At 38.1% G+C, this 20,731-nt stretch overlaps 1 protein-coding gene across 4 annotated transcripts in view; it reads right to left on the reverse strand.

Annotated features, from left to right (window-relative positions):
• LOC117234086 (protein sprint) overlaps positions 1-20,320 on the reverse strand; it is a 155,467-nt gene extending 135,147 nt beyond the window's left edge. Inside the window, exons 1-2 of one of the 4 annotated variants that reach the window (XM_033494958.1) lie at positions 20,085-20,320; positions 7,926-8,170 (exon numbers count right to left, since the gene is read on the reverse strand). In XM_033494958.1, coding sequence (XP_033350849.1) covers positions 7,926-8,006 — 81 coding nt within the window. In that variant the 5' untranslated portion in view covers positions 8,007-8,170; positions 20,085-20,320. Of the gene's footprint in view, positions 1-441; positions 460-506; positions 664-7,925; positions 8,171-9,897; positions 10,036-20,084 lie in introns of those variants that run through there. The other 3 variants (XM_033494959.1, XM_033494969.1, XM_033494967.1) reach the window with 3 other exon arrangements.
• Between the last annotated feature and the right edge of the window lie 411 nt (positions 20,321-20,731).

Here is a 20,731-nt window from a genome sequence, read left to right on the forward strand (position 1 = left end):
GAACAGTGATACGACGGAAGATTAATTGATTTTAAACGAAGGGATTTTTTATTCTACACGGAGAACGAATTTCGGACATGGTAGCTGTTGTAAGATGAATTTTAAAGGATGTCATTTTTTGACAAATTTCTTCCAGACTTACCGATAACTGGCCTTCGTCCGAATAAAAATGTTAACAAAAAAAGAAGTAGTATTAATCAACAGAGAGGAATTATAAACATTCTGTTTGTTTATTTATCTTTTCTTCGGTATAATTCATATTATTTACACCGAACGATAGCGCTTCCAAAAGCTTCCTGCTCTTAGATTGCCAATACGAACATTTTAATCCTCTCTACGTTGTGGGATTATTTCAATATCCCGTTGATTCGAGAAATTTTTTAGAGGATATTGATACGCAAGAAAGTTTATTAGATTTTAATAAGAGAAATGATTACATACCGGGTGTCAAGGTGTACGAGAAGCGCGATCGATTTAGTAAAAACCACTGGAACCCGGTCACTCACCGGAGAACGCTGTTTCCTCTCGTCTTCGCGCGAAGATAACAGCAACTTCCGTTTTCTGACAGACGATAACGCCGCGATACCGCTCGATTTCCTTTCTACAACTATAAACACTGTCAAACAGCGACTACCAACGTTTCGACGACTCGCATAACAACGACGCTAATTTCACACGAATGACGCACACGCGACTCTGAATTGCACTTTACACGATACACTTGACGCGATTCCGAGAATAACGTAAAAAGAGAGGAGAACGAGAACGAAATGTCAGCGCCTTTTTATTACCGATCCGACAGAGAACCGATCGATACTACCGAGCGACCATTTTTCTGAAAATCCTTGGCTCCGTTCGATTCCACGTTCCTGTATCGTTTCCATGGAATAGATAATATAATATTTCTTTTAATTTTTATATCCACGCGATAGTATTATTAATCTGTCAAATGTTTGCAATGGAATTATGAGATTCGAAGAAATTTCACACACTGTTTATAACATTATTCTAAACAGTTAAACAGTCTTCTGTTTTTTATTTTTATTTTGAAACAATGGTATTTTTAGTATTTGGAACGTTTAAAATGGAATTATGAAGATGTCGTTGATTCTTTATAACACCTTTAATATTTCTCATTGAAAATTTCCACCTGTTTTAAATTTAAAAATAACGTTATTAATCTTCGAAATGTTCTAATTCAAAATAACGAGTTGGAGAGGATTTCGAACGTTGTTTGTGACGTCTATACGTTTTCGCGAACAAAGACGAGTTTGAATAATTAGCGGTGTAAAATTAATTTCCGTAATTCAGCGCTCGGACACACGATTTCGTCACACGTACGATCGTAAGCAACCTTCTTACGATCAGAGCAGGTGAGTGAACTGAACTTTAACACGAATGTGCAGCCACGAGTACACGAGACGTGTACTCGTCCCTGGGAATCGATACGAACGTGCCGCCGACCCATCGTTCAATTTCCATAGCAACATCTGAGTCCAAACAAAAATGATTTCGTGCCACTTTTGTCCCACAGACGACACAACCGACCAACGAAAGAATTTTGTAACAGATCTTTCACATTTCTACGTGATACACGATCGATACATTTTGCATAATTATTTTTAGGTGATACGAAAACCTTTGGAAAATTGCAATTTACTGACGAAAATACAAAAAGAAGGAAAAAAACACTAGTATCGATCTAACACTACTACGTGATTAGTAGAGCGGGGATATTTATGAAAATTCATAATCTTGCAGGCAATCGTAAAGCAGCGAGACTCGAATAAAAACGTAAAACGTAATTTTACAATTAAAGTACATCTTGCAACAAAATAAGTACGTGTCGGGATATTTTTGAGCACATTACATAAAAATGACGCATCGTATGTATCAATGGTTTTTTAATAGAATACATTTTACAGTTGTAGAAAAGTGTTTCTTTAATTATGCGAAGATTTTGCTAATAATACTATAACGTCGGTAATCGAGGGTTGAGAAACGAAGAATACAGAGAGAAGACATAATAATTTTCACAAGCAAAGAAAAAAGTTTCTCCCTGTATTATTCGCCTCGTACAACCACCAGAATTATATCTCCTCAACTATGATATCAGACTACTCCAGAAGAAAAAGGAAAAAAACGGAGGACCAACTAAATTGCGAGCTAGAACGCAATTTCTCCGGGCCCTTTCAGCGAGAATTCGCGATACTCGAGTCGCTCGAGGGTTGACCACCTCCGCAGTTAAAGGCTTCGCCTTTAAGGCTGCGGTCACACGAGCGTTGGTTCTGTCATCCGTGAACGCATTTTCATAAAATGTATAATTCATTATTTTCACGTACCGATAATTTTCTTCGTTATAATTTCCTTTCCGAAATTAAAGATTGCCTGGGTGATATAAATGAGATAAATAGGTTGATAAAAATACATATCATATCTGATCCTGAAAGCAAATAAAGATACAGTATGTTAATTACGTAGACATAATTATATCAAGATACAAGAACAGCAGTGTGCCGAATTAAAAAATTTCCGTGTGACCGAGGCCTAAGGCGACGACATAAAGGAGCGCGCTCTCTGCCGCGGAAGAACATTTCTTGCCATCCCCAAACACGGAAAAATATAATCCCACGAAACGATTGTACACACGTACACCATTCTTAAGGCCTCGACTTTTAGCACCGTTATGTCCTTCCAAATAATTTAGCATCGTTTTAACTTGATTGAACGAAGGATTTATCGGCTCCTCGCGCGTTCCTCTTCCACCCTCGGCCGCGGTGCGTTCGACTTTCTTCCACGTCGATAGACCGTAGCGACGCGATAGGCGTTCACTCGCCTGAAAATTCACTCGCCTTTAGTACTCTCTCTCTTTTTTTTTCTTTTTCTTCTTTTTTTTTCCCTATATCTTTCCTTCACTGTCGCGCTTTTTCTCGCAGAATGACGAACAGACTTACTCGAGTTGCGAGTTTCCGGTGAAATTAATTCCAGTTCGTTGAAATATCGAATGGCGGGATTAAAGGGTAGACGAATTTATTATTCAGAATTTTATGGTGATTTTTACGATGTAATCTCTTGAGCTTTTTCCATTCCGCGTGTATCTTTGGATTTTCGAAGCACGTAACGCGCGAAGCGAGAATCGAATAAAAGAAATATACGATTCGATGAATCGTAGATCGTAACTGTTCTAATATAATTTGTAATTGATCGTTCCATACGATTTGCATTTTTGTTATTTAATTTACGCTATGTAATTTACGGCTGTGTGATTATTATTGAACATCTCGTAATGTTATAAAACGTTTAAATACCACGATCCAGTGTATCTGCAGTTTACCAGACCAACAACCGAAACACCGATTTTCTCAAGGAACGTTGAACATCCTCGAGCTGGTCGAAGAGGATTCAGCTAATTACAGCAGGAGATTCGCCGCGACGAAGTAAAGCCGAGAGGATCGAAAGTGTATCGATGGTCGGCTGACAGGAAACTTTCTAGACACTGGAACCGGTGTCTGCGAAGATGGCCTTCGATCTGGTACAATTGAAGTGCACCGGGTGTCGAAGAATCATTGTTCTCCGACTCCGTTTCAACTTTTTCAATCCAAACACCGTAATTCCATCTGATTTACTTTCTCGTAATTGATTGTACTCGAAGAAATGAAATTGACCATCTGTAGCACAGTAAATCCTACGTATCTACTGGTAATAAATCGTTTTATTTTATCGCTTTCTAATTTTTCCAATAATCTATCAGTTATTTTGTATTATTTCCGACTGTTTTCGATTTCAATTTTAACTTTTTCACTCGCTGCCAAATTCGATTAACATTATTCGTACGATTCCAAGAAATTTGCATCGTAGCTTCAAACAGCCTTGAAAAATTTCTCCATTAAACGAATAAAACAAGTTAGAAGCTGTAAGTCACCGATATTACAAATTTCCCTTGCATAAAAGTAACAAGTTTGTTAATAAAAATGAACTGGTTTTAAAAACTGACTGTTTTTTTTATAACGACTATTCAATTACCGCGCGAAGAGATTCTCCTTCTATTTCTTATATTTTTATAGCGTTCGTTGCTTATTTTCCTAATGTCCGGTAATAAATCGTTGCAAGACACCATGTACGGCGCTTTTAATGGAAAACTACGGCCTCAAGGACGAAACAGGCTTCCGCCGCAGCTGAGAATCAACCGGTATGCAAATGAAGCTTAAGGTCCTGTCTGCCGATCTCTGAAACCGTGCAGTGCCAGATCGATCGTGCAGTCGCCGTTAATTGAATTAATCATCGGATTAAGCCTTCCTCTGAGCTTTGGAAATCGTTTTAGCCCCCCTTCGTCGTTCATAGAGCCAACCTCGCCATCAGGAAAATGAAATATAACGTTGAACGTAGAGGAATTTATCGATCGGATTTTTCAGATAAATCAGATTACGTGTCTATGAACCTGTTCTCAGCTCGACAGAATCTTCAGATTCTAACATGCAAGAGAGAGAATCTAATATTCAAAAGAGGTAGAATTTTTTCACAAATAATGTACGGACAAATAGAGGTGGATTACGGTTTGAGAAAATTCCAATATCCCACTGTAAGTTTTGTTATCGTATTTTAAATACGGCCGTCAAAAAAAGAAAAAAAAAGGAGAAAATGGCATATTTCTTTAATGCGTACTGGAAGGCGACTCTCCGTGAAAAATAGTGATTCCGTGACTACCTTTGAATATTCCAGCGAGCATTAACTCGCATGGCTTGTATGTTTCCGTGGGGACAGCAGAACCATCTGTTCTTATCCGTGCGGCAAGTTAAAGCGTTTTTAAGCTGCCCGGGGACGTAACAATCCCCATAAGGGCGAAAGACGCGGGGATGGACTTCGTGCTCAAGCATAATCGTCCAGATAGCTAGACCCATTCAAATTTCACCTAATTGCCTCTACCCTGAAACGCGGTTGTCACGGACATCCTTCCAGGGGCCAAGTTTAATTGCACTTTTCGGATGATCGATCGAAAAAATTCACGTTGTACTTCGATATCCATTTAAACTGAATTACATTTGTATTAACAAATATGTAATTTTTGATTCTAAAAAGCGAATCTTTTCTTCATCGACAAGTTTGGTGGCAGTCGACGTATGGAACATTTGCTTCCTACAAATCATCGTATAAAACTCTGAAATAACGTTGACAAATAGATCGCGGATATTTATACAAATTCATATTTCTACGAAGACGGAAACGAAGTTTGAATAGAAAATTGTTTCATCTACTAAATATTAACAGAAGCCCTACGATTTTGATATTTTATACAATTTTACATGTCGCGCGTTTTGCGCGCATCTTTGCATCTCCAAATTACCTGTAAGTCCATAAAAGTTCGGAATCTATCAATAAACTTCTTCGCAGCAAATAGAAAAAGAGGGAAAAAAAGAAAAGAGAATAGGAAAAGATCGTCTACCACATCTTCTATTTATCCAAGGTAATCTAAACGATTGCGCTGCTACTAGGAGAATTCGAAACAAAGGAGCCTGTAAATCGACCTGGGGCGAGATTTTTGGCCATCCATCATGTTTCGAGGATCGCGACGGGGCGACAGTGGCGGAAATGAAAAGGAAACATCGGGAACATTAATTTTACAACGACGAGATATCGCTCTGGTGCATGAGAAAATTTGCATTAAATAGGATTTCGCCGACTTTGCGTTTCTCCTTGTCGACCCCATCGAGGCCACCGCCACCGACGTCGCGATGCTTCACTTTTTGCCCCTTTGCATACCTTTCCAGCCATCCAACCCCCAGCGCGCTTTTCCTCGTCCCGGATATATTTTCCCCGCCGTTTATAAAATTCCGACCACGCAGCGCCGGTTCAATACCGAAAAATGCTCGCCGGAAGCGAACTCGAGCGCGCGAGATAGGGGGCGCTTAGTCCGAAAGAAAAGATGCGTCCCATTAATGGGAAACGCGCGAGAGAATGGTTTGCACGCGGTGAAAATGGCGATGTTAGAGAGTTTTTGCAAGGGAGGGAAGAAGTGGAGGTGACGTGGAATAGAGTAATTTGGCCGGAGAGTAAGTAACAGGGGGGGAGGGGGGTGTGGAAATAGCGGCTGGAGGATGGGTAGTATTTTAGGGTGATTTGAAGTGAATATGTGCAACGAAATTTTATAGAACAGTTGAAAAAGTGTAACATGTTTGTAAATTACGAAGTAGGTACATTGTGATCGTTGACGTAGAGTCTTTTGGGGTTTGAAATTAGTAAAAGCGTGGAAGTGCACTCTTGTTGAAATGAATTATTTATTTATTTATTTATTTTCATCATGTCGGTTTTATCAGGGAAATACGCGAAGAATTCAAATGCGAGAATAAAAAAGATAAATAAATAAGGAATACGAAGATGGTAGAACAATGCTATTCCATTGTTTCATTTTTCATCCCCTCTGTTACGGATCCTAAAGGGGATAGCGAACTGAATATACGATAAAAAAAATATAGAGAGATAGAAGAATAAGCATAAATATCGCAACAAGAATAATCTAACAACGTACTGTAACTATCGAAGAAAAGTGTCTACGAAGTGAGGAAAAATTCCATAAAAATGTAGTTTAAATGCAAACGTAAATTCCTGCGCAATTAAAACAGCGCCTAAGGTAATTTACATTTCAGACTCATAAAAATTCAACGGACAATAGAAAAAATAAACATGAATATCCGCGATAAGAATAATCTAATACTTTTTAAAAAGGTATTTAACAAATAAAAAGATTTCTAAAGAGTACATTAATAACGATCACGGAAATCATAATCATCGTTTCTTTATCGACTTCTACTATCGTTGTTCTACGGCAAACGCTAAAAAAAATTAAAACAACCCGAAAATAATCCGAATTCCAGGCTCCTAAAAATTTCACGGAGAAATCGCGTCAACAGGAAGGGACACGTGGCACACGCTCGGATAATCAAAGGAAAGGCGGCGACGAGGAAGTTCAGGGATGTTTCGCGAAACTTTTCCATCGGCCTAACACACTTGACAAACGATAACGCGCACCCTACGCGTCACGACGCTCCTCATGGTCAAACGTAGACGTCGTGGAAGGCGCCACAGTACGTTTCCAGTTTTCGAGATCGTCGCCTCGTTATTGTCGCGACTACACGATACTCGTGACGCGACCAGATCTAGAGCCAGCCTTGGACATCGCAGGCGCGATAAGAATGGGGGTTGCTGATATCACGAATTATTTGGACAACGATAGCACTGGGAAAGCAACGAGAAATTTCTCCCGAAGATTACGAACACGATGGTAGGGAGAATCTATGCTGAGAGTATTTCCATGGGATTGGAGTTGATAGAGCCACGTTTTTGGGGGGTGATTCGGGTTACATGGTACGATGCTTTCTACGTTGCAATAGTTTGCAGAGATTGGACGAAGCTCGAGATTTGAATATTGATGTCTTATATATGTTTAGCACATGTATGCGTGTTTAAACGTGGTTCTTTTAAGCTGGAGTATTTTTGAAACGTCACTTGTTCGAAATTTACATTTCATGGGCTAATATCTGTTGATAAATTTTGTTAAACTATTCAATCAATTATCGATCATATTGAAGAAGAAACTAGCTGTGAATTATATCAAAACGTTATGCAAGCGTATTTTTAAAAACATGATATTATGACACGGAATGTTGTATGCGTGCAATTTACATTTAGATCATCATAGAAGAAGAAACCGGTTATTCGTTGAATAAAGTTATCTTCATAATTATTCGCCAATTAACATGTATATTTTTACACCAAAGACTTACGTCCTCGGCATCGATGGCTTATTAAAATTTCTTTGGACAATCGTCTACTTTTGTATATAAGTAATTCAGAGAATAATCGAATATAGCTACTACTAAAATTTATGTCAGGTACTAAAATATACTTGGAAAAGATTTATTCTCACTCACCATCAAGTAACTGGAAGCATTACTGCTGGTGGATTCCCTCTTCCGTGTTGGCGCCAAATCCCTCTGAACCAATGACGTCATCTTCTTGTCATATTAGTCATCAAGATTCAACGCCGCTTAGCCACGAACGCGATGATTAATCGATGCAAACCGTGAAACTTTAATTGCACCTTATTTTCTTCACTGAGCATATAAACATAAACCAATCGGACACAAAATTGTCACGCACCACGAAACTACGTAATCTGTAACAAAAAGGAACACCCACATTCTCATGAATATTCATTACAGCGTAAATTTATTACTATCATAAATCGTAAGAAAAGAACGAATAAGAGAGAGAGAGAGAGAGAGAGATAGAGGGAGGGAGAGAGAGAGAGAAAGAGAGAATGAAGTCAGCCGGATTATTTTGAAAAAAAATTTCACAATGTATGTCTCAATCACCGTAAAATTTCTCCGGAATTATTTGCATCGCCGTGAGGGTCGAAATTTTCTGGCGTCAAATTTGTCGGTAATTTGCAGCGATATTTCATCGGTTTCAGTCCGGCCCCGAGGATTTAAATCGTAAGTTGCGCTAAAGCGACGGTTTATAGCGTCGTCGTTCAACGCTGGACGACGCTTGTTTCGCGAGCTTTGGATTTACGAGGTCGAATTAAACGTAATCGAATCGTTTGCACGAAAGGGATCGAAAGAAATCGGGAGAAAATGACGAATGTCAAAGAACTTGACACCGATGACCTTTAATAATACAGAATATGTTCACATGAAAATCGGAGAATCGAAGGACTAGAAGGCTAGAGGATTAGAATTAGGAAACTGAACGATTAGGTGCTTGCAGAATTAATTGAAAGACTAGAAGATCAGAGAGTTAGAAAATTGTAGAACTGGAAGGACTTGGATTGAAATGAACAACTAGACGAATGAGATTAAAAAATCGAAGGAGTGGAGAACTGAAGAGGTAAAACATAAAAGAGGACAACATTGACAAGTAAATTTCAGATCGATAACGCGAAATATTTATCGAAAAACGTTTAATTTTTGCAACGAAACACGTTCAATTTCCGTATAACGCTTTCGACTAAAATTCCCGTGAAATTGAATTTTCCACGGTCGCAAGCTCCCCCACACACGGGCCACATTTATTGTAAATTCACGTTTAACGTGGTTTACCTTTATCCATAGCCACTCGATGCTCCTTGACTGAGCTTTTCGGTCTCTAAATTCAATTCACTACACTTCATGGTGGATCGAGTACGAGGGGACAGGCCTAGCTGACAACACCGAGCAAATTCTTCCGTGAAAACCTTGCCAACAATGCGGTAAATTATACTGCACATCCGTTAGATATCGGGGGTTACGCGGTCGAGATGCGATTAAGGGAATTCTAAATTCAGAACAACCACTTTATTCGATTTTCCACCGATAAGAATTTTAACCATCCTGGATATCGCAAATATTTCAATTACGCCAGGTGAAAGATCTCAAGTCGGAAGATTCTTAACATTCAAATTTTAATATCCTTCGTTTTGGAATTTCTCATATATAATTCTGATAAAAAAATAGCAAAACCGTAAAGAGAACGTATCTTTAGAATTATTAATATCTCAACTTTATGGATACTGACATTTATACTTGTTAAACCAAACCATAGGTTCAATAACAATAATAATAATAGTAATAATAATAATAGTACTTTGTTATTTAACAATTGGTTGTACAGTATATCTGTACGATATTTATCTATATCGATTCTATTTCGGTCACTTCCAGTCTCTCTCTTTCTCTCTTTCTAACTTTAATCTCACTTTTTTTTATCACTTTTTCTTTTCTACTCTAAATTATTTTCAAACCTCCGCTCTAGATTCTACTATCACCGCTCTTATCACTCCTCTATACTTTGTACAACATCTTTTTTCTATTCTATTCCTATCTACCCCTATCAATCTATTTCTTCTGTCTATTTCTTTTTTACCTTTCTCCTTTCTACTCTTCGTTCATCTGATATTTCTTCTCTTCTAGCCAATTCTTCGCTCTTCCTTTTCCATATAATTTCATTTGACCTTGCCAGGCTTACTTTTCCACTTGCGCTTACTACTTCTGCCCAATTTGAATCTTTATTTCTCGTTATTCCGCACTTTCTTGTCACACCTTTCCACTTTCATCTCACCACATAATTTACATTCTTCTTTGCATTCTTCCCAATATCTACATTCCCTTAATCATCGAAATCTCGCTCTTGCTTTTAATTCATTTCTATTCCTCTAACTTCTTCTGCTTATTTTGATTTCTTCGTGCCTGTCTCTCTTCCTCCTTGTTTCATATCCTTAGCTCTTCGCTCTTCCCAGATTTCCTCTCCATTTTCTATTCTCTTTACGTGATCATCTCTGCACCTGATCATTCTCTTAGCTCTAAAAATCTCTTTCTACTTTTCTCTTTCTACTTTCATATAGCTATCTTTCGTTTCACTAGTATCCTCTTGCATTTCCACCTGGTTGAATCTTTCTCGGTGCTTTCTAACTTCTCTTCGTATTTTGCTGGTCTCGCGCCTGTTTTTATTGCGAATTTTTCTCTCCTCCTTTGATTCCAGCGATACGTGGCTCGCTGAATCTTTTCTATCGTCGGATGCTCGTTTGTAAAAAGAGAAAAACGCTCCTAACTAGACTATCAAACAGCTTTATCCTTAACTTCCAATCTTCCTTACATCTTCGTTCTCCTACGCTTCACGACTATGCTATTTTCCAAAATATCGTATTTCCTATTCTTGCTAAATCTTTTACATGTTTTTCGTCTGTGTTATTGACCCTTACTTTATACATGTAGAAGACTTGTGTAGGATGTTTGATGTTGCGAGATTTATTAAATGTTATTGCTTGTTGTTGAAATCGTCGAATATATTTAAAATAATAAATTAGTATACAGACTATATTGGCTGAGACGCTCGTACAGTGTACAAGTCGTAAAATAGGATCGCTAATCACTCGTTAATTAGATCGCTGATAATTCGTTGATAACTGGTTGATAACTGACTGTAACTCCGTTAATAACTGATTCGCTCGCGATCGCGTCTGTTTATTTATATTCATCGGGGGAGAGTCGGAAAATTCGAATTCGTCTTTGATCGACGATAGCACGTAGTGGCGACATTGTTTTGCCCGGAATTTATTTATCGTTACGTTTCTTGCGTCAAGGCGGTGCCAATGTCCCGAGGCAAAATAACAACACGAATTGAACTGTCTTCTAACTCATGTGCCGCTACATACAGTTTCCTATATTATTCGTATTCGATGTGTATCTGTGCCTTCGAATTTCTCATAAACACAGAAAAATCCAAATTATTTCTTGCGCAAGAGAATACAGCTAATAGTTAACCTACAGATCCGAGATTCGAATGCAAATACGAGAAACAGCGACCGAAACGAACCGAATTCATCCGTCAATAACACGCGTTACATTTACCATTAATCTGCCCGATCGATCATGTGTCCCCGGGGATTCGAACGCATCTCCAGAGTGCTGTCCTGTCCGGTAATATCAATCTGCCACATTTTTTTCTTTCCATTCTACTCGTTTTACGCTCTAGGGACTGGAACCCTACGTGTCCGCAACGGACACTAATTTACGAGCAGCGTCACATTGAAAATTCATAATGGCCAAAAGTTGAAATTCCGCGGCTTTAATCAAGCCATCGACATTCATGGGCTCGCCTTGACCCCTTGGGGGCTGCAACGGTTCTGTTACATCGCGCTATTGGGACATAAACCGACCTTTCAGTCGTAAAACTCGAACTCGATCATCTTTTCGTTACTTTACTCGTACGCGTGATTTTTTCAATTCTTTTGTATCGTTCGATACTTGACAGATGTCGATCTTTTAGAAGGAAGAGTGAAAGTGAATTTCGACCGAGGTGAATGGAAAGTGGACGTAAATTACATTTCGTTAACGCGAAACTACCCTAAAATGTTCGATTCTTTACTCGAGGTATCTTGAGATCTCAAACGAAAGAAAATATTCAAATTTGATTAGTTTCTTTCTGTCAAGGTTGTTTCAAATGTTTAATAGACAGCCCGTGAATTGGAATTTAATGCCACAGTATAGGACAATTCATCCGACTCTCTGAATATTCTTTCATACTAAATATCGATGTGAAAAATCGACAGACATAGTGCAACGTGCGTTATGCCACAATTTCTCCTTTCGATATATTAAATGCAGACTTCTATTATAGCAGGATCTACTGGTACGCGTGATTTTTTTCAATTCTTTCGTATCGTTCGATACTTGACAGGTGCCAGGTGTAACACGTATCGCGCGTCCTTTGTAAGGGTGTTAAAATCTCGATAAAAAGAGAGGAATATTTCTTTGAAGAGAATAGAGACAAAGCGTTGATTCGTGAGAATATTGAAAAATAGAAAAGAATAGACATTTTGTTGAAAATGACAAGGTTGGAGTTCGCCACCCATGTGCAGATGCGCTAGTTACAGAAAATAGCAACTAAAAGATAGTTCTAGATATAGTCGATAATTTTTTGTTTTTATCCCTAGTCCATTTAAGAAAGTGAAATAAAGGTTTTTCGGCTCAGAACGACGTGATAGATTCGTCCAAAGAATAAAATATTGCGATCCTACTTCTAAATACAGAAATAACAACACATTTTGATGCGACAAGTATTTTTAGAATATTAGAATATCTGTATTTTTCCAGTGTTCGATATTTGTAATACCTTCAGTAACTTCTCTCGATCGCTTAAACCTTCGGAATCTGATCAAATTTCAAAAACGAAATTTACTTCCAGCCTCGTGGATTTAATTGACGAAATTGGAATGTTTTAATTACTTCGATAAATGATGTTACGATGCGAAGATCGACGATTCTTTTTGCGGAGGGCAGGCGCGTTCCCATGAAACAGCTGAATGTAATCGTTCATTGGTAGTTGCAGTCATTGCCCTGATTGGTCTCGATTAAAATCGACTTGCGAAATCGTCCGAACGATCCACGCTGATGACATCAGACAGTTATAAGAAAGCCTACGACGAACGCGTTCGATGTAACACCAACGTGCTTTGCGCAAGGAAAGAATGAATAATTCACAGGGACTTACAACTAGAAGAAGAAAACCACGATGGTTAAATTATGATAAATTATTCGTTGATTTAGTGACAATTTTTGGTGATTATTCGATAGACGTTGTATTAAATAAATATTACTTTGTAATTGACATACCGATAAAATGAATTTTATAATTTAAACGATCGAGCGATTAATGTATTTTAATTGTTCAATAACCCGAACTATAATATCTGTATCACGTACTACGTGTCTCCAAAATTATTCTTTTCTATTTTTTCGCTTTTTAACACCCTGTACATAACCGATTTTCACATGCCGAAATGAAGTTGTCATACTGTTGCATGGATTACGTAATGCAGCTAAAATTAGAGGTACAACGAAATTCCATTTATTTAAACGAAATTTTACTGTTCAAATATTCGTAAACATATTACCGAACTTATCACGCTTGATTAATAAAACGCGCACTTGCCTCTGTTACGTAACAAAGCGAACCACCCGTTCACGCAATATTAACATATCGTTCATTTGCAAAGTGACAATGACATAACGCAAAATTTCTAGTTTTCGTACTTGGACAGAAAAAGACCGTAGAGTTCCGTGTACTTTTTCTGGTAGAGTCTTCTAAGCGAACTTGAAATATTTACTACGCGAGGGCAGTTTGCTGCATTGTCAAAAAACCATAACAATTTGGAATATTCAAATTGCATAAAATTGCGATTTTTGAGTCATGTGATTGTTGCAGCCAATGACTGATATTTTCTTTAATACTTACATCATCGATGAACGATATTGCTGCAACTCTTTCGATACTCGCTAATCGAAAAGAGAGCAGACGAATCTCTGTGATATGATAAAGTAACTTCTCGAATTCTTCCAAACATTATTCCTCTATCTACTCGATATTTCGCGACTAAGAATCTTGTTAATACCTTTATTTAATCCAAAGTTAAGAACGTAATTGACAGAACAGAGAACGTTTTTAAATACGCGAAGATTCTGATCTTGTTCCAATAGCTTTGTCATCGATCTAGAACACGTACTACTTAATTGAAAATGATCGTTCCTCGATGAAATTGTTTCAAACCTGAATTATTATTATGAAAGAAACGATCAGAGCCAAAGCGTCTAAAAATCAATTCTACACCCTCGTTTATTTCCCCGCTGACTCTCGTTAATATTCACCGTGAAACTCATTTACCAAACACGTCAGAGTTCTGCGGCGTTCGCCACCTTCTCCGAAACCAAAAGAAAAGGAAAACGAAGGAGAATCGTCTGGCTCGGACGGGGTTGGGTCTTTATTTTCGTCTGGTCGGGGGATTTAATAAAGTCTGGAGCAGGTGTCATTGGCGAGACGCAAAAACGTCAAAAGTGGTAGCAGGCCGTGGAGGTTTCTCTGAAAACCCCAACGTGTCTCAACCCCCTACGGTTATTCTCGCGTTCGATTTCGTTCGACGAACAAAGCTGCAGACGATAGAACTGTCGATCAATCCTCCGTCGTAGACGTAATCTCGACATTTTTGCCTCGTTAGAAGTTACTGGGAGGCCGCGTCCAGGATTTCGACGAGAATTCGATGAGATCCGCGCGGTGGTGCGGCTGTGAAAACCGTTCAGATACGCGTCATTGTGCGCGTAAATGGGCGTTTCGCTGGTTCTTCGGCTCAGGTGGTACGTATGAGGATCTTAGAAAAGGGTATTTCAAAGTTTAAATTGAGGGTAGAAATTTGCAAGGTAGCCTCAATTGGTATGGTAATATCGGGAACGGGATTTGCAGTTAAGTGGCGGATTTATGAAAGATTGTAAGAAGAGGGCAATGATGAATTTCGATCTTGCTGTAATATTAGGTAGCGTTTTAAGAAACGGATGAGACGATTACTTGAGACGAAGGTGGTGGATGGCAAATTTTAGTTGATACGATACCAAACGCAGTACTGTTTTTTTTTTTTTTTTTTTTTTTAATTAAACAAGAAAGATATTTTGCAAGAGAACCCGAGTTAGATGATAGAAATATTTTGCAACGTATAAACGAATGCTAATCGATGTTTTCCAGTACAATGTCTTCACGCATCGTTCTTTATTATCTTACGTTTTTTCCCAAACTAAGAACATTCCAAGACATCAATTGAAAAATCTAATCGTAATTCAACGATTGTATGCGAAACTTTCTACCACATCAGATACACCGACCAGATACCAATCTCCATTATGCTGCCCGATAATCATATTCCACGATCCTGGCCAGAATATCCCCATCAACTTGAGAAATCACTTGCATGCGAAAAAAGAAAGCCCGCCCTCGATACATAGCTCGCAAGTTAATGCGCTTACAGACCTCGAAAATACGAGTCCTCCGCTTGCTTCTCGAAGGGCGAATCTTCCGAGCTACGTACATCAAATGGAAACACTATATTTCTTCTTCTTCGACGAGGAAGCTCGATGAAACTTCGGCATATCCAACAACGTGCAATTTTCTTTGTCAAGCTGCGCGATCGTGTCACGACTTTGTTCCCAAACGCAAAAAATATCAAACTATCGCGACGAGTGACCTTGGCCAGGGAAATTTTCGCGTCGCAAACGCTATTAATGGCAACGTCGGCGTCGAGATTCGATTCTAGGAACGAAGAAGAGTCGATTAGATTATCCAGAGAGATATTAGAATCGCTGGATCCTCGATTCCTTGCAAAACTTTATGGAATCTTGCGCTAAATTAGATTTCAGGAAAATTTGTTCACTCTGCTTCCTTAACCCTTTGCGCTCTTATGTCGTTTTATATTTGTTTTCTTTCAGTCCCACCTTTTTTTGTGAAACGTGCGAAAGAAAAGCAGGATTACATCCTGGAAATTATTTCAAGATACATCATACAGTTAAAAATTACAAAATACGACAATAGTGTGAATAAAATTGGTATTTAAGTGAATTTGTTTCTTCCTTTATTTACTTAAATTGTCTTATTTTTTAGTTAAAGTAAATTTCAAATAAAACACTTAAAAGCGTTGGGAGCTGCTGCTAACGAAATTGAAATAAAATTCGAAGAATTAACCGTTTGAGTCCCAAGCAGCGCTGTTTAGATTTTGTATCGAAAAGTCCCAGTACGTGAGAACGCTGCGGACGACTTACGGTATTTTGAATTTCATTGTTATATTCCGAATAATTTTTATTCAACAAAACTCGAAATATTTATAAACTAATACTACGCATATACAGGGTGGTTGGTAACTGGTGGTACAAGCGGAAAGGGGATGATTTTACGCGAAAAAAGAAGTCGAAAATATAGAATAAAAATTTTTCGTTCCAGGCTTTGTTTTCGAGAAAATCGACTTTGAATTTTCGTTCGGTACGCGTGCACTTTATCGCGTCTCGTTATAACGGATCTCACTGTAGATCGTTGTCTCGATTGACGTTACTTTTTAATTTTTAAAATTTTTAAATTTTTAAAATTTTAAATTTTTAAATTTTTAAATTTTTAAATTTTTAAATTTTTAAATTTTTAAATTTTTAAATTTTTAAATTTTTAAATTTTTAAATTTTTAAATTTTTAAATTTTTAAATTTGTATTCTATATTTTCGACTTCTTTTTTCGCGTAGAATCACCCCCTTCCCGCTTGTACCACCAGTTACCAACCACCCTGTAGATGTATTTCATAAAGTGACAAATATGACGAGTGCTACTGAGCCGTTTGTTTCTCTTCGCAATCGATTAAGACAAGCGCTATAGCGCTGTTCGGGATTTTTCGACCTTATTTTTTCAATGATCCCCGGGACTCAAACGGTTAAAACAATACTTTATACGTCGGATATTACATTACGTATCGGAATATTTGATTTCGATTTGAATTCGAACTTAGTCGCATCCTGTTTCTCAATTATGTCTCGTCACGCGCTCGTGTAGTTTCTGAAAATTTTCTACGAAACGTCTCTCTTCCCTTTACTTTTCCGGATCTAATAACAAAGTTTGAAACTCTTACGCGTCTAAGTTTCTAAAGTCCTTCTGAAATGTTTACAAAGTTTAAGAGGTTTTTATCCTGATTTCAGAGAATTCCTACTCGTGTGTGTCAAAAGTGTGTTTCTATGAGAAAAAGGATATGACGGAAACACGATGAACGATCGCGCTATGAAATTAGCCTAAATTGGCTGAACGGTTGAACCCGCATACACCCGTATGTTCGTCGATGGAAACGAGGTTTGACACGCGTCTCGTCTTCTTCTTCTTCTTCTTCTTCTTCTTCTTCTTCTTCTCTTTCTTCTTCTGTATCAGGGAACTTTCAGTTCTTAGACAATGGTCAACCGTCAAATGCTTTCAAATTTTCCTCAACCAAATTAGAAGTTTCCTTGTCGGAATATTACAGAGGCAGCTACTATTTATCGTTTTATTTATTCTCGAAGAAAAGTATCTCAACGAATTACGATGCAGATGAAAAGAAACTTTCCGAAGATTATTTTCCTCGTTGGAATATCACAACAGTGCTATTTATTTTTTCGCTCGATTTAAATGGAATTTTCAGTTTCAAAGAATTCGAAGGAACGTCTAACGATTCTTCTGACAAAAATTCTAAAATTATCATCGATGAAAAAAGAAATTAAAAATGCATAGGAAACGTAGAAGGAAATATTCCCAACATATTCGTTGACTATTATTGTTAGCGTTAGACTATTATAATTGTTATTATTGTTAATATAATTCTACAGAAAGTCGACCTCTTATTTCTTAGAAGGAATTTGTTAGAAGAAAATGCAGACGCAAGTCGATCGTTTCGAAACGCCAATCGACCAACTGAATAACATGAAACGGATCGTACGGTCAGCTTGGATGGATCCCGAACCGCATGATCGCAGTGTTTGGTAAACGGTGAGTGTTGATGTAAATTACTATTAATGAAACGAGACGTAACGGTGCAGCATCTAAATTGAAGCAATACGGTTTCTTTATCGTGTGCTGGACGAAAGGGGGAACAGGCAGAGGAGACAGACGAAGCTAAGTAGGCAGTCAGACAGAGTGTTGGTGTGTGAAACGATAAGTTAGCGAGCAACAAGCCCGAATACACTTTTAAAACACGCGTTCCCTTGCCTTACTCGCGTATACACTGGGTGATCTTAAATAAAGCGATCGAACATTTCTATTTAAACTTTGCTGCAGTTTACGAATTCGCGTTTCAATTACGAATTTTACTGCAATGCCGCTATTCTCCCAACCAGTGAAAGTTTTGATGTTTGGAGAAAAATATTTGCGTATAATTCAATTATAAAATCAACTACATAACGCTGATATTACGCGAAAGCGATCAGGCGAGCGCGAGAGCAGTAGAACGGTGAAAGTCTGCTGGAAAATTGCAGACACGCTTCGTGAAACGTATTTGAATGATAAATAGACTGTTGATATTTATGCAAATTCGTATGTTGACAAATATTCTTAAAGAAATGGAACCATTGCGAAAAATTGCTTCACCTACTGTTTTCATACGGTAAAAGTACTATCAGGTTGTCCGAAAAGTATCTTTCTTTTACAGACACGTCTTTTACAACGACGCATCTTTGTACAAACATGAAACCTAATCTGTCGAACGTTGTGATCTTTATTTCGATGGAACAAAATGGATCATACGTAATTCGATAAAATAATAAACGTCGTGCATACTTTATTTCCTTATAAGACGAAAGAAACTTTTCGGACGACCTAATATATTTTGGAAATTTTATACGTTTCTGCATATTATGTGCATTTTCGCATCTTCAGATTTCCTAATAATAAGCTCCAAAAAAATTCCACGGTTTAATGTTTCGATTTAAGCTTCAAGATTGTTACATTTTTACGACTTACAGCTATTAACTTGTCCACTGACTAATTGTTATTCGTCGACAAATTACGGTGCAGAGGAATTCATAAAATAGAAAGACAGACGAAGGAAACGAGTTTTTTGACTAGCTCTATCAATCATCCTTGTTCGTTTCAGGCCTACATTCTCAAGAACATTTCTCGAGAACATTTCTCGAGCTCTAAAAACTTGTAACTCGCGTTACACGCGAAACACGCGTCTACCTATCGCCAAATCGATCTGTATTTCGCGCCCGGAGTCTGCGAGCGATTCGTCATTCGCGAGACGCGAGCAATCAGCGTAATTGGCGCCGGGAACTTGAACCGAGAAAGAACAAAAGGCTAACCGTACATCGTACTGTGGCAATAAATAATCAACGATACGAATCGCGGCTGTCCACGAATTCAAAAGCCCTGGAAAACCGAGTGGACACGCGTCTCGCGTCTCCTTCTCGTCGAAGAACGAAGGAAGGAATTCCCTGCACGCATCGGCCGTAGTTCCTGCTCCGTTGAATGAATCGTTCCCTTAGTTATGGCAGGCAAAAAAAGGAAAAAAAAATACGCAGGCGTGCAGCACCTCGAATTATAGTTACGGTGCCAGCGTACGATGAATCACCGTGCGACCGCGAGTTTTTGAAAGTTCCTGTGAACCGTCGACGATTATTCCTTTTCAAACCCACGCTAATGCCATTTTGTCCATTATTATTGTCCGTATATCTAATACGAGTGTTTCAAATATGTAACGTATAAAACTTTATTATCATATGGATAATAGATAATAAAATAAATATTCTCACGAACAACCAAGTATGCCTATTTAAAGGCAAACAATATTTTTCATTAACCATATATTTCTTCTATATTGTCTGTTATGTTCTACGTTTGTTTTTAATCAAAAATACAAATATATATTATAACACGATATATATTAGGTTGTCCGAAAAGTGTCTTTTACAGGTACGTCTTTTACAACGATGCATCTTTATATAAATACGAAACCTAATCTGTCGAATATTATGGTCCTTACTTTGATAGAACAAAATGGATTATACGCAATTCGATAAAATAACATAAAACAGAAAATATCGTGCATCCATTATTTCCTTATAAAACGAAAGAAACTTTTCGGACGACCTAATACGATATATAAACACGTGTAGAGTTTATATGGAAATGTAGAAATACTAAATATATAGCACAAAAGAGATTAAAAAGATACAAATGTAAAATCAATTACTAAATTAGAAAAAAAGAAACAAACGATTAAATCATTCTCAACGTACCTAGAGCACACGTGCATCAACAGCCACGCTCTCGATCAACGAAAAGTTTCCCAAAGAAATCTCTAACGGCTGGAACACCGAGGCACGCGTAGAAGATAAAAAAAAAAAAGGAAAAAGAAACGGCACAGAAATTAGAAACGGCGGGGTGGAACGCGTTTTTCCGTTTGTTCACGTGGCGAGACACCGAAGACGCGCGCCGTCTCACACTTGTCAAAGTACGCGCGTCGTCGACTTCGCTCGAGCACGGCCACCGAGACACTGAACCACAGTCCTTGCCCTCGAAAACGCTCAGGTGGCCCGTCTGCAATGTAAACAGGGAGGCCTTGTTGCGATCCACATCGTTCTCCGTTTTCTTTTCATTCCCCTAATTTCTCATCTTTTCAAAAAATCTTCCACCATTTACATTTTCGACGTGGCGGTATAACGTACGGCTATACTCCTTGACCTCTTTCCTTTGATCGCCAGCTTTTTTCACACAAGTACATTCCGTTGGTGCAAGAGTCGATTAGAATGGGGAAGGTGATCGAGTTTCTTTTAGAAGGAAGAGTGAAAGTGAATTTCGTGCGTGAGATAATCGACCGAGGTGAATGGAAAGTGGACGTAAATTACATCTCGTTAACGCGAAACTACCCTAAAATGTTCGATTC

Source organism: Bombus vosnesenskii, unplaced genomic scaffold (genome assembly GCF_011952255.1).
Source record: "Bombus vosnesenskii isolate JDL3184/JDL3185 unplaced genomic scaffold, Bvos_JDL3184-5_v1.1 scf7180000013302, whole genome shotgun sequence".
Classification (NCBI taxonomy): domain Eukaryota; kingdom Metazoa; phylum Arthropoda; class Insecta; order Hymenoptera; family Apidae; genus Bombus; species Bombus vosnesenskii.